Below are 15,007 nucleotides of genomic sequence, written 5' to 3' on the forward strand. Positions count from 1 at the left end.
ACTGCCCGGTTACCACGTCAGACTTTACCGCTAGGTCAATGGCTGGTGGTAAGGTCGCAGACCCAAAATGGATGCACGGCAATTTTGATTTTGATGCACGTCCATTTTCGGCAAAAACAAAGGCCTTTTTTTTTTTTTACAGGTGCGCTGAAAAATAGCTGGGCGTGCGCCCAAAACCTGTGCCTACACTACCGCAAGCCATTTTCAGCGCACCTTAGTAAATGGACCCCTAAGGAAATCTTCTGTAGTAGCATTTAATTTTTGAAAGGGAAACTATGACAAAATGAAGAAAATGATTAAAAAGAAGCTAAAAGGGTTGGCCGCAAAGGTTAGGACTTTAATGTAGGCATGGACGTTGTTTACAAATACCATCATGGAAGACTAGACCAGATGTATTTCATGTTGAAGGTTGTATTCTTTTAAAATTGAGGGTCACCTCTACTGCTGTAGTGATAGCCGCTGTGAGTTCTGAGGTTCATGCTCAGCACACTGACGGACTTGAAGGGCTGGGAGTGGCGGCCATCTTGGGTTTGATGGTTCAGTTTTTTTGTCTTTGTGCTGGGATTTTGTTGCCATTATCACCAGAAATAAGCCACTTGATGTAGTAATTCAGATCTTCTAGATCTTGTTGTGTATCAAAATGTGTGGGTGGTTTGCTGAAAAAGGCAAAAAAAAAGGTAGGGGACAGAGGAACTCTGAAATTCAGTTCCTGTTCCATCTCATGGCATCACATGACCCTCTGTTAAGTGCTATGATTTATACTTAAATAAATACTTTAAAAAAGGCAAGCCAGTTCATTTCTCAAAAAGGCATTTTAATATCCATGTTTTGTTTTGTTTTTTTTCAATTGGTTGGATAAATCAGAACAGTGAGGCCTAGCATTAAGTTAAAATTTATACACATTTTTCAAGTAAATGAACAGTATGGAAAAAAAAATCCCTACTTGTGAAAAGTGAAACCCATATTAACAAAGGCTTTCCAACCAGGAGTGGGGGTGTCTTCAATCAGCTACCAAATTTAGCAGCAGAAATGGTTAACACTGTCAGCATGCCCTCTGAATGGGTCACAAAGCAGCAAGAAACTAATCTGACACAAATGTAATTTAGTAATTTAAAAGTAAAAAAACAAAAAAAGAAGAAAAAAGTGCCCAAGGAATTTGAACACACACACACAACCCCCCCCCCCCCACTCCCTTTCCCATTTTCAAATATCTATCTTCACCTTTGGAAGGATGGCCTTTTCCCCACAAAGGCAACTATGAGGAGCAACTTTTTACATCAAAAGACAAGAATCAGTGGGAGCTGGAATAAGGGTGGGATTAGACTTGGTTATAAGGGACCTGCTTCAGAATTGGGGCTCAGTATGCAGCTCGAGTACTTATTGGGAAGGGAATGGTATTTTCTTTGTGTAGACCAAACTCAAAATAACAAATAAAGCTATTTCCTCTTCTCTTTCAGAGGATGAAGAAACACAACAACCAGGGATGACTATACTACAATCTAGCTTATTGGCTTCAGATGACCAGGCTGAAAAGTCACATAAGAAATCTACTTAGGTACCTGAAATCCATACTCTGTGAAAGGGACAGCTGCAGTTCTCCTGGGAGGCGAGGGCTCTGGAAATTTGCCTCACTTCCCAACTTTGCCCATCAATAATGAAGAAAAAGCTGCAACATGAAGACCTTCAACTGTAGTAAGGAGTCAAAAACATGCTCTCCCATAGCGTGCACTGCAACGCTCTGGGACAAGTGCTCTGGGTTTATTTTATTTTGGTGGAGCTGGCTCTTCTTCCACCTTCCCATCACTTTCCTCATCCCATTTTCAGGTGTATGTCAGCAGCTCTCTTGTATAATAAAAGCAAGAACTTCTTTATAGATGAACCATGGCAACAGTCATGCAGAATGTTATGAACTGAGAACCTTAATAAGGCCGGACAGCTGTCCAATCTCCTTGCTACGCATTCTTTTTTTCTACAGATTTTCTGTACATTCTGAACAAGTTACAGTAAAGTCCTAGGAAAAGAAGTCAGTTGGAAAAAAAGTTCCAATTCTTAATACATGCACACAGGATGGTATTATAAAGACGTAGCTACAGCAGGTCAAAATCCAAACAGCTTTGGCTGAATTACTGCTGAGAGTCCTGGGGGTGGGGACAAATACTTAAAAGGTTGCACTCATCTTCCTTCCAAATGCTGCCCTGTACTATCAGGAGGATGCATAACTCCAATAATCTGAAGGTCAAGCTAGTAAGGTTTTCAGCCAAGATAAGTCAAGCTTCTGCAATTCAATTAATCAAATCCACTGAATTGGGAATTGCTGTAGTGGTCTCGTTTAAACTAACCTGCCACCCCCTATCATGTATGAATTAGCATTTCTGACCTCCTTCCATCTTTAAACTACTGCTTCCTGCCACGTATGGAAATTGTGGAAGATTCCAAGCTGGCTGCCACATGTTCTCACTAAGTCTCTCCCCCACCGTCTGCTTACAAGAATAGCTGGTATGTGTCCCATTTTGCAGAAACCTAAGCATCAACGCACTTTAACAGTGGGAATATTCTCTCCCACCAGAGCCCATTCCAAAATATGCTTCTCGTGCAGCATTTATCTCCTGCTGACAAATCTGTAGAAAGTTTCAAGATCAGTGTTTCTAATTCTCACACTAAATCAGGATGAAACTACAGCTCTTTTAAGATTCTCAATGGCTGTTTCAGATTTAAAATTTTGGAAGACCGGGGAGTTTAGGTTTATCATGTCTAAATGGGCTTCAGATCATTTACTTCTATATTTATCATACAACCAAAATTAAATACAGAGCCAGGAGTCTAGGGAAATCTCATGTTCGTAGAGTTACGTCTGCAATACTTCAGGAAGGGAGGGGGTCTATTTTCTGTAAATATAATCAAAAGCAGTACAGTTACAAATGACTGTAGCTGATGTTTTAAGAAAGAGCTTAAGAAATATACAATGTTCAGAACACAGATAAGCAAGTCACGATTCAGCAGCCACGAATCTGTTCACTGCGCAGCTGCTGAAATATTCCAAGGAGTCTACCTGATGCTGTATCAACACTACCAGATTCTGCAATTATGGTGTTTAATTATTTCAAATAAATTAGGAGGGGTTCACTGTCTATATGCTGTGCTAGCAAAGGAAGTGTTAAAGTTAACATCAGACCAAAAGCACCTATGGAAATTTATTTTCCCACCCTCATTTTAACGATACCAAAGAGATTCTTGCCAAGAAGAGGGGAGAAAACTGAGTCACAAAAGTAGGTGGAGGCTGCAGCGCCGTGGGATCCACGCTACCGTGTATCAGCCAATACGGGTTTCACTTTTACCATCACAAAAGAAAAACAAAAAAGCATTTATTTTTTCCATATAATAATAATAAAAAAAATTCCCTCCCCACCTTCCCCTCCCCACATTCAAACCTGAAATTATTAGGGGTAAAAACACTTAACTATTGCCAAGAACTGGCATTATCAACTTTTTGTTGTAAAACTTTCCGTTGTTGTGTGTGTTTTTTTTTTAATAGGGCAGCATGTCAAAAAAATAGTCTCCCGGCTGAATGGTTTGTGCTTCCCAAGTTCATGTTTTGTGTCTGTCTTCCAGGAGCAGTTACTTACATTTAAAAAGGAGGAGGACGAGGGAAAAACCCCCAAAACAACAGTTTAAATATGAATGCTGGACTAGCCCAGCCTTTTGTTTTTTTTTTTCATTTTTGTACAAGTCAGTATTCATATGAAGTAGGTTTTTGTCATGACTGCTTCCAGCCTGCAACAAGTCCACAGGCCAGCAGTCCACGAGACACAGCTTTGTGTTCCCATTTCCTTCCACAGCTTCCCCTTTTTTCATCAGAAAACCCATTCTGACAGCAGACTAGAACCACATCTTTCAGCCCCCCTGAAGTGGGGTGGGTGTGAGAGGGTAGCAGCTCCATTTCACGTCAGTCTGCGCTGGATGAGATGCTTGATGCACTCGTGCTGTACGGATGGAAAAAGAAACCAAGCAAAGGGTATAGAAGGAGGGGCAGTATCTGGTTTATTGTTCTACCAGGACCGTTCCCATCTTTCTCAATTGAAAACGTGTTCTTCAAAAAAATGTTTTTTAAAGTTGTCTTTCTGTTGCCTTTTCATTTTTAAATAAGAAAAAGAAAAAAGGCCTTTGGCTGCGTGAATGTCTGGCTCTTTTTCAGTTTGAGGAGCTATTGTTGGATGATCCGGAAGTCGATGCGACGGCGGCGACGGCTGGGCTGCTGGTGGATACAGATTTCCGGATATGAGGCAGCAGGTAGGGATCACAGGCTAGCTGCTGGACATCTATCCGATCCTCCTTCCGGTAGGCCAGGCAGCGGCGGATAAATGCCTGAAGTACAAATATAAATCCATTATGCAGCCTGCTCAGATGTGGCACAGATCTCAGGCATGCAACTGTATTGCTTTTTGTGCTACTTCTCCATCCATAACCTACTCAGCTATCTTTCCCACCCAAATCCCTAATTGTCCCTAATCCTGTATACTAAGACTCACTCTTTTCTTTGGCTTGCTGAAATTATCTACAATTTCTTGCAGCAGTGTTCAGCAATAAAGAGCAGTAGACCTACACATCATATCACAAACCAGGTATTTTCTCATCTCCTCCCCACCCTCAAGATCTAAGCACATCACTCCTTTTATAGAAGATCAGTTCCCTTCAATCTCCTTCTCTTTTCTGGCCTGAGGACACTGTCAGAGCAACACTTCCCAATCAGTAAATGCTGTGCACAAAAGATGCCGTGTTCCACTTTGCCCGCCACAAACAAATCTTCACAGAGGACTTCCATGTTTTACCTTTGCTTCAGGTGTGACCACTGGCTTTGGAGGAAACTGCACCTCAGTAGCTTTAAGAATTGTATTCTCCTGGAGAATGTCTTGTTGAGACTGGTTGTGGCCAAATGGCTGGGAAAAAAAAGAAAGAAACCAAAACAAATGGTTGAACACATTCAATGTCACTGTATCATGGCGGAGAGATCAGCTCAGTTGTCTGAACAGATCTGACCTAACCTCATGAACTATGAATCCACTTCTACCTCCCCACCCCCACCCCCCCAAAAAAAACAACTGGCCCAACAGGAGATAAGGCAGCTGTATTTGTAAGAAAATGTCTTACCTTTCTGCCATACAGACACTGGTAAAAAATGACTCCCACTGACCAGACATCAACTTTGTTAGAGATCTTTGGAGGTTCTTTGCCAACTACAAAACACTCAGGCGGCAAATACCTGATAAGCCAAGAGAAAATGAGATGTTTGCATGATGCAAAAAAAAGGTGATCATACAAGGAAAAAAAAAAGGTACAAAACATTCTTCAAAAGAGACTGGTTTAAAAAAACAAAACAAAACAAAACAAAAAAAAACAAAACAAAACAAAAAAAAAACAAACAGAAACACTCTTTGTTCCTAAGCAACCTAGGATCATTCTAGGAGATACATACCAATAAGTGCCTGCTCCCTGCGATGTCAGCTCCATTCCATCCACTGAATTGTAACTGTCATCATCCATGATTTTGGATAGGCCGAAATCTGTGATTTTTATTTCTCCGCAGGCTGTACCATTGACTAGAAGAATATTACCTGAGGGAGGAGGAGAGAACATCATCTCAGCGTGAAAGGGTACTTTAATGCAAACAGCCCCACTTATAAAAAGGAAGAGAAACATCCAGATTATGGCACATCAGCCTGATCGTGGTGTTCTGAATATTCTGAAGTTGCCGTAATTTTATCTACTTTGGAATTAAGTATTCAAGACACAATGTGACAAGGCCATGAACAAGGCTACACTGGGAAGAATTATCTAAACCAGTATTTCAATGAATGTATTCGTTAAAGGGCATGGAATGAGGCTCTCACTGTCCTAGAAACTTGTGTTTCAAAAGATAATGGAGGGTCAATAATGACCCCTAGATAAATACATAAGTAATGCTACACTGGGAAAAGACCAAGGGTCCATCGAGCCCAGCATCCTGTCCACGACAGCGGCCAATCCAGGCCAAGGGCACCTGGCAAGCTTCCCAAACGTACAAACATTCTATACATGTTATTCCTGGAATTGTGGATTTTTCCCAAGTCCATTTAGTAGTGGTTTATGGACTTGTCCTTTAGGAAACCGTCTAACCCCTTTTTAAACTCTGTTAAGCTAACTGCTTTCACCACGTTCTCCGGCAACGAATTCCAGAGTTTAATTATGCGTTGGGTGAAGAAATCTTTTCTCCGATTTGTTTTAAAATTTACTACACTGTAGTTTCATTGCATGCCCCCTAGTCCTAGTATATTTGGAAAGTGTGAACAGACGCTTCACATCCACCAACCTCTATCATGGCTCCCCTCAGCCGTCTCTTCTCCAAGCTGAAAAGCCCTAGTCTTTCTTCATAGGGAAGTTGTCCCATCCCTGCTATCATTTTAGTCGCCCTTCGCTGAACCTTTTCCAATTCTGCTATATCTTTCTTGAGATGCTGCGACCAGAATTGAACACAATACTCAAGGTGCGGTCGCACCATGGAGCGATATAACTGCTTTATAACATCCTCACACCTGTTTTCCATACCTTTCTTAATAACACCCAATATTCTATTCGCTTTCCCTAGCTGCAGCAGCACACTGAGCAGAAGGTTTCAGTGTATTATCGAAGACGACACCCAGATCCCTTTCTTGGTCCGTAACTCCTAACGTGGAACCTTGCATGACGTAGCTATAATTCGGGTTCTTTTTTCCCCACATGCATCACCTTGCACTTGCTCACATTAAATGTCATCTGCCATTTAGCCGCCCAGTCTCGTAAGGTCCTCTTGTAATTTTTCACAATCCTCTCGCGAGTTAACGACCTTGAATAACTTTGTGTCATCAGCAAATGTAATTACCTCGCTAGTTACTCCCATCTCTAAATCATTTAATAAATATATTAAAAAGCAGCGGTCCTAGCACAGACCCCTGAGGAACCCCACTAACTACCCTTTCTCAATTGTGAATACTGCCCATTTAACCCCAACTCACTGTTTCCTATCCTTCAACCAGTTTTTAATCCACAATAGGACATTTCCTCCTATCCCATGACCCTCTAATTTCCTCTGTAGCCTTTCATGAGGTACCTTGTCAAACGTCTTTTGAAAATCCAGATACACGATATCAACCGGCTCCCCTTTGTCCACATGTTTGTTTACTCCTTCAAAGAATTGAAGTAAATTGGTCAGGCAAGATTTCCCAACACAAAAGCCGTGCTGATTTGGTCTCAGTAATCCATGTCCTTGGATGTGCTCTGTAATTTTGTTTTTGATAATAGCCTCTACCATTTTCCCCGGCACTGACATCAGACTCAGGATCTCCCCTGGAACTTTTTTTTAAAAATCGGCGTTACATTGGCCACCCTCCAATCATCCGGTACCACGCTCGATTTTAAGGATAAATTGCATATCACTAACAGTAGCTCCGCAAGCTCATTTTTCAGTTCTATCAATACTCTAGGATGAATACCATCCGGTCCAGGAGATTTGCTACTCTTCAGTTTGCAGAACTGCCCCATTACATCCTCCAGGTTTACCGTGAAGTCAGTAAGTTTCTCTGACTCGTCCGCTTGAAATACCATTTCCGACACCGGTATCACACCCAAATCTTCCTCGGTGAAGACCGAAGCAAAAAATTCATTCAATCTCTCTGCTACATCTTTATCTTCCTTGATCGCCCCTTTTACCCCTCTGTAATCCAGTGGCCCAACCGATTCTTTTGCCGGCTTCCTGCTTTTAATATACCGAAAAAAAGTTTTGCTATGTTTTTTTGCCTCTAATGCTATCTTTTTTTTCGTAATCCCTCTTGGCCTTCTTTATCTGCGCCTTGCATTTGCTTTGACACTCCTTATTACTACTACTACTACTACTATTTAACATTTCTAAAGCGCTACCAGGGTTACGTAGCGCTGTACAATCTAACAAAGAGGGACAGTCCTTGCTCAAAGGAGCTTATAATCTAAAGGACAAAAAGTGCAGTCAATCAAATTGGGGGCAGTCTAGATTTCCTGGATAGAGGTACAATGGTTAGGTGCCGAAAGCGACATTGAAGAGGTGGGCTTTGAGCAAGGATTTGAAGATGGGCAGGGAGGGGGCTTGGCGTATGGGCTCAGGGAGTTTATTCCAAGCATAGGGTGAGGTGAGGCGAGGCCGAAAGGGCGGAGCCTGGAGTTGGCGGTGGTGGAGAAGGGTACTGAGAGGAGGGATTTGTCCTGTGAGCGGAGGTTACGGGTAGGAGCGTAAGGGGAGATGAGGGTAGAGAGGTAATGAGGTGCTGCAGAATGAGTGCATTTGTAGGTTAGTAGGAGAAGCTTGAGCTGTATGCGGTACCTGATCGGAAGCCAGTGAAGTGACTTGAGGAGAGGGGTGATATGAGCATATCGGTCTAGGCGGAAGATAAGACGGGCACCAGAGTCCTGAACGGATTGAAGGGGGGATAGATGGTTAAGTGGGAGGCCAGTGAGGAGTAGGTTGCAGTAGTCAAGGCGAGAGGTGATGAGAGTTCGGGTGGTGTGCTCGGAGAGGAAGGGGCGAATTTTGCTGATGTTATAGAGAAAAAAGCGACAGGTCTTGGTTGTCTGCTGAATATGGGCAGAGAAGGAGAGGGAGGAGTCAAAGATGACTCCTTATGCTGCTTCTTGTTATTTTCAGACGGTTCCTTCTTCCATTTTCTGAAGGCGTTTCTTTTAGTCCTAATAGCTTCCTTCACCTCACTTTTCAACCACGCCGGCTGTCTTTTGGATTTCCGTCTTTCTTTTCTAATTCGCGGAATATGTTTGGCCTGGGCCTCCAGGATGGTATTTTTGAACAGCGTCCACGCCCCCTTAAGTTTTTTTTTTAACCGTTCTTCTCATTTTATCATAGTCTCCTTTTTTAAAGTTAAACGCTAACGTATTTGACTTCCTGTGTATATATTTGACTTTCTGTAGTAGTATTCCAGCCAACAGATTATGGACAAGGTTCAAATTAGTCCTGGAGCAAGATATAAAACCTTTGCTCGGTAGGCTTCCTTCTACTAGCTGTGTGTTAGTCATCTTTACTGTTAAAAGGATTCTCCTTCAGGTATTATACCTTAGGTTACTTTGCTTGTAAACTGTGCATCAAGTCCTGGCTCCCTCTCATTGTCTATGGGAAATGGTTTATTCTAATTTGTTAAATCACCTTTTTTACCAAAGTAATTCAAGGTGATGTACAATAAAAACAAAATTTTATAAATACTGTATTAACATCTATCCCCAAGCACAAAATGGAGAGGCAAGATGGCGGCTGAGAGGGAGAGCTGAGAAGTCGCTCCTAACCCACTTACCTCAGGTTTCCTGCAGACTGCAATTTCTTCTTTTCTTTATACCTAAGAGGAGGGGCAAACAACGCGCTGGTCCCACGGCCCTAGTTTCGCCAACTGTGGGCTCTTTGGACTGATTTTCTCCTTCCAGGAATGGCATCGGGGAAAGGTGAGCCGCCTCTCCGCTTAGAAGCAGAGACATCGCTAAGCCCCGAACAATGGTCTGCTCCTCCCATGCCGGAGGACACGCCGAGAAGGGGCCAAGAAACCCTTAGTACCCAAGAGGCGATAGGGTTTCCTGGCACAGGATCCAGCTTGGGTAGAATACCGTTGACAATATCCCCACAAGCAGTTGTGGATCAAAGGGAAGGGAACGTTCTTGCTGGAAACCATCTGACGAAGGAGACAAGGCTCCCCGAAAGAATCTCTGGCAGACCTTGATTCACCAAGTAAGTTTTTTTTGTAAAAAAAAAAAAAAACCCCAAAAACAGAGAAAAATCACATTAGAAGCCATTTGGGAAGCTTTAATGGGCTTGGAAGCTTCTTCCTCCCAAAAACTTTTTCCTTTAATTCAACAGTCTCAAATCTTATCAGAAATAATACCAACATTAGAGGGAAATATAACAACTATGGACAAAACATTGGAGACTAATACAAAAGACATACAAGTTCTTCAACAAACACAAGTTAACTTAATTAAAGAAAATTTGTATCTTCAGAATAAAATAGAAACTTTGGAAAATCAGCAGAGATCTAATACAGTGAGATTGATAAATTTTCCTAAACAGGCTTCAATAGCCTCACTAATAAAACTTTTAAAAGATATTTGACTGAAGATCTGAAAATACCTGAACAAGCATACCCCCCCGGTCTCAAAAATGTATCATTTGTTACCTTACAAAAAAAAAAAAGGAGACGGACCAATTGGCTGATCAAGGGGGTGGAATACCTTTTGATACCTTGGACTTAACACAGACTTTGGAAGATGATAACTTGGGCTTAATGGCAACAACTCTTGTAGTGACTTTTGTATTACAACCAGATAAGAGATTGGATATTGAAACAATTTTTTCTTCATAGCGATCAGCTTTTCTTAAATTATAAAGTTAGAATGTTTCCAGACGTCTCTCAAGCGACCCAAAAGAGGCATCAAGAGTTTCTTAAATTACACCCAAAAATGATACAATTGGGCGATCTCTTCTGGTTGAATTTCCCCTGTAAATGTGTGATAAAATGAAATTCTTTTGATCCTAAACAATTTAGTTCTTTCTTAGATTCTAAAATAGCCTTGACCCCTCTTTACAACCAAGAACAACAATTACATCTACTCCGTAATTTAAGAAGAAAATTCCTGGCGCTCCCTTCCAGCCTTCTGTTTCTTTATAGGAAGAAGTATTCTTTTGCTATTCCACACATATAGTGATATGCCTCCAACTAATTGTGGACTAAAGATGAATACTATGAAAGAAATATGGAAACTTATATCATATTTTCCTTTTCCCTTTCTTTGGAACTTTATGTTAACCATTTTGAGAATATGGAAATTTGAATAGAATTATTAATCTTTTCTGTATCAAGGTGTGTTCTTGAATTTATTGTAAATCTGCAAAATAAAATAATAATAATAAAAAAAACCAACTATCCCAAAGCTCAAGAAGGTTTGTCTTCAACTGCTAACTTTAGACTAATAGCGAATATTTCCTTCACAAAGCTTATAGATTTATTGTAGGACTACAACTTTCTCAACATTTGAATGACCATATTTGCCTGCATTCTTTATGGTTTTGGCTTTCGGTCATTACACAGTATAATACCTTATGTAATGAGTTTATCTTGTTGGGGCAGACTGGATGGACCGTACAGATCTTTATCTGCCATCATCTATTATGTTAATATGTCTATCAACCCCTCTTTCATTTTTTAAAATTTTTTTATTTTAAGAGATTTACAATTTTACTCAAGTACATTTCTTGAAAACAGAAAAGATGACACTTATCATGATAAATTCTAACTCATATAGTCAATTCTATGAACTTATTCAAGTATCACGTGATCCTTTATTTATCTATAGTCCACAAATATGGAGGCAATTCACAATTTTAAGGAAATTATAGAGAAAAACTCTACCAATAAGGATTTGAAGGCGTGAATAAGAGATTCCAGGATTATTACTACTAATTATGGAGCAGAAGTAATTACTATTCTTGATTGTGAATTAGGTGTAACAGCCATCTTAGAATCTAAAAAGGAATTTAATTGTTTAGGATCAAAAATATATACTTAACTGAGTTTAGCTTTAATACACACTTACAGGAAAAGTTTAACCAAAATAAATTGCCCAATTGCAAAACTTTTGAACGTAGTTTAAGAAACTCTTGCCATTTTCTTTGAGTTACCCTAGAAATGTCTGGGAACATTCTGACCTTGCAATTCAAGAAAAGTTGTTTTCCATGAAGGAAAATTTGTTTAAGTATCCAATCTCTATCGGACTGTAATATAAAAGTCACTATCAATATTGCTGTTGTCAAACCCACTCCATCATCTTCTAATGTTTGAGTTAAATTCAAGTCCAAAGTCTCTAATGGCCCTTCCATTCTTACTTCTTGCTCTAATCCCTTTTTTACAGAAGGTAACAAATAGTAGATTTTTGAGACAGGAGGGTATGCCTGTTCTTGGATTTTCAAAATTTCAGTTAAATATTTTTTTGAAAGTTATTATAGAAGCAATTGAAACCTGTTTAGCAAAATTGATCTCAATGTATTTGAGCATTGTTGGTTCTCCAGGATTTCAATCTTATTCTTCAAGTACATGTTCTCTTTTATCAGATTTACTTGGATTTGTTGGCAATTTTGTATACTTTAGGAGTTATTTCCAATCTCTTTATCCAGTGTACCAATCTTTTCTTCTATTACAGGTATTTGTCCCGATAGTTTGAGATTGTTGACTTAATGAGATAAACTTTTGAGAGAAAGAAGCTTCTAGGCCCACTAACGCCTCCCAGATAGTGTCTAACGTAATTGTGTCAGGTTTTTTTGCAAAAATAACTTACTTAATAAGCCAAGCTCAGATGAACGATCCTTTGGCGACTGCCTCTCCCTTGTCATGTTGTTCCCAACAAGAACGCTCTCTCCACCTTCACACACTGTTACCAGTGCGGAAACATCCGGCGCTACAACACTCCAGTTGGTGCCCACGCCAGGAGGCCCCATCGCTACGAGACAGGGTATGATACATACCTGTAGCAGTTGTTCTCCGAGGACAGCAGGCTGATTGTTCTCACGACTGGGTGACGTCCGCGGCAGCCCCCACCAACCGGAAATAAGCTTCGCGGGACGGTCGACACGCAGGGCACGCCCACCGCGCATGCGCGGCCGTCTTCCCGCCCGTGCGCGACCGCTCCCGCCAGTTGAATGACTAGCAAAAAATATAAAATACACAACTCCAAAGGGGAGGAGGGAGGGAAGGTGAGAACAATCAGCCTGCTGTCCTCGGAGAACAACTGCTACAGGTATGTATCATACCCTTTCTCCGAGGACAAGCAGGCTGCTTGTTCTCACGACTGGGGTATCCCTAGCTCTCAGGCTCACTCAAAACAAGAACCCAGGTCAATTGAACCTCGCAACGGCGAGGAAACAACAGAAATTGACCTACGAAGAACAACTAACTGAGAGTGCAGCCTGACCAGAATAAATTCGGGTCCTGGAGGGTGGAGTTGGATTTACACCCCAAACAGATTCTGCAGCACCGACTGCCCGAACCGACTGTCGCGTCGGGTATCCTGCTGGAGGCAGTAATGTGATGTGAATGTGTGGACAGATGACCACGTCGCAGCCTTGCAAATCTCTTCAATAGTGGCTGACTTCAAGTGGGCCACTGACGCTGCCATGGCTCTAACACTATGAGCCGTGACATGACCCTCAAGAGCCAGCCCAGCCTGGGCGTAAGTGAAGGAAATGCAATCTGCTAGCCAATTGGAGATGGTGCGTTTCCCGACAGCGACCCCTAGCCTGTTAGGGTCGAAAGAAACAAACAATTGGGCGGACTGTCTGTGGGGCTGTGTCCGCTCCAAGTAGAAGGCCAATGCTCTCTTGCAGTCCAATGTGTGCAACTGACGTTCAGCAGGGCGGGTATGCGGCCTGGGGAAGAATGTTGGCAAGACAATTGACTGGTTAAGATGGAACTCCGACACCACCTTCGGCAGGAACTTTGGGTGGGTGCGGAGCACTACTCTGTTGTGATGAAATTTGGTATATGGAGCATGAGCTACTAGGGCTTGAAGCTCACTGACCCTACGAGCTGAAGTAACTGCCACCAAGAAAATGACCTTCCAGGTCAAGTACTTCAGATGGCAGGTATTCAGTGGCTCAAAAGGAGGTTTCATCAGCTGGGTGAGGACGACGTTGAGATCCCATGACACAACAGGAGGCTTGATAGGGGGCTTTGACAAAAGCAAGCCTCTCATGAATCGAACGACTAAAGGCTCTCCAGAGATGGCTTTTCCTTCCACACGATAATGGTAAGCACTAATCGCACTAAGGTGATTCCTTACTGAGTTGGTCTTGAGGCCAGACTCTGATAAGTGCAGAAGGTATTCAAGCAGGTTCTGTGCAGGGCAAGAACGAGGTTCTAGGGCCATGCTCTCACACCACACGACAAACCTCCTCCACTTGAAAAAGTAACTCTTTTTAGTGGAGTCCTTCCTAGAGGCAAGCAAGACCCGGGAGACACCCTCAGACAGACCCAACGCAGTGAAGTCTACGCCCTCAACATCCAGGCCGTGAGAGCCAGAGACTGGAGGTTGGGGTGCAGCAACGCTCCGTCGTTCTGCGAAATGAGAGTCGGAAAACACTCCAATCTCCACGGTTCTTCGGAGGACAACTCCAGAAGAAGAGGGAACCAGATCTGACGGGGCCAAAAGGGCGCGATCAGAATCATGGTGCCGCGGTCTTGCTTGAGCTTCAGTAAGGTCTTCCCCACCAAAGGTATGGGAGGATAAGCATACAGGAGGCCGGTCCCCCAATGGAGGAGAAAGGCATCCGACGCTAGCCTGCCGTGTGCCTGAAGTCTGGAACAGAACAGAGGCAGCTTGTGGTTGGTCTGAGAGGCGAAAAGGTCCACCGAGGGGGTGCCCCACGCTCGGAAGATCTTGCGTACCACTCTGGCATGGAGCGACCACTCGTGCGGTTGCATGACTCTGCTCAGTCTGTCGGCCAGACTGTTGTTTACGCCTGCCAGGTACGTGGCTTGGAGGAGCATGCCGAACCGACACGCCCAACGCCACATCCCGACGGCCTCCTGGCACAGGGGGCGAGATCCGGTGCCCCCCTGCTTGTTGACGTAATACATTGCAACCTGATTGTCTGTCCGAATTTGGATAATTTGACAGGACAGCCGATCTCTGAAAGCCTTCAGTGCGTTCCAGATCGCTCGGAGCTCCAGGAGGTTGATCTGCAGATCCTTTTCCTGGAGGGACCACAGACCCTGAGTGTGGAGCCCATCGACATGGGCTCCCCACCCCAGGCGAGATGCATCCGTCGTCAGCACTTTCGTGGGCTGCGGAATTTGGAATGGACGTCCCAGGGTCAAATTGGTCCGGATGGTCCACCAGAGCAGTGAAGTGCGGCAACTGGTGGAGAGGCGGATGACATCTTCTAGATTCCCGGTGGCTTGAAACCACTGGGAAGCTAGGGTCC

General features: G+C 42.8%; 1 protein-coding gene across 4 annotated transcripts in view; it reads right to left on the minus strand.

Moving 5' to 3' along the window:
* Nucleotides 1-797: 797 nt before the first annotated feature.
* The window catches only part of TLK2 (tousled like kinase 2), a 109,176-nt gene continuing 94,966 nt past the window's right edge, over nt 798-15,007 (minus strand). For all 4 annotated transcript variants that reach the window (XM_030220689.1, XM_030220690.1, XM_030220688.1 and 1 more), the window contains 4 exons: nt 5,471-5,609; nt 5,146-5,257; nt 4,827-4,934; nt 798-4,362 (listed from right to left, as the gene is read on the minus strand). In XM_030220689.1, coding sequence (XP_030076549.1) covers nt 4,189-4,362; nt 4,827-4,934; nt 5,146-5,257; nt 5,471-5,609 — 533 coding nt within the window. In that variant the 3' untranslated portion in view covers nt 798-4,188. The remainder of the gene's footprint in view (nt 4,363-4,826; nt 4,935-5,145; nt 5,258-5,470; nt 5,610-15,007) is intronic.

This window comes from Microcaecilia unicolor, chromosome 12 (assembly GCF_901765095.1).
Source record: "Microcaecilia unicolor chromosome 12, aMicUni1.1, whole genome shotgun sequence".
Lineage (NCBI taxonomy): Eukaryota > Metazoa > Chordata > Amphibia > Gymnophiona > Siphonopidae > Microcaecilia > Microcaecilia unicolor.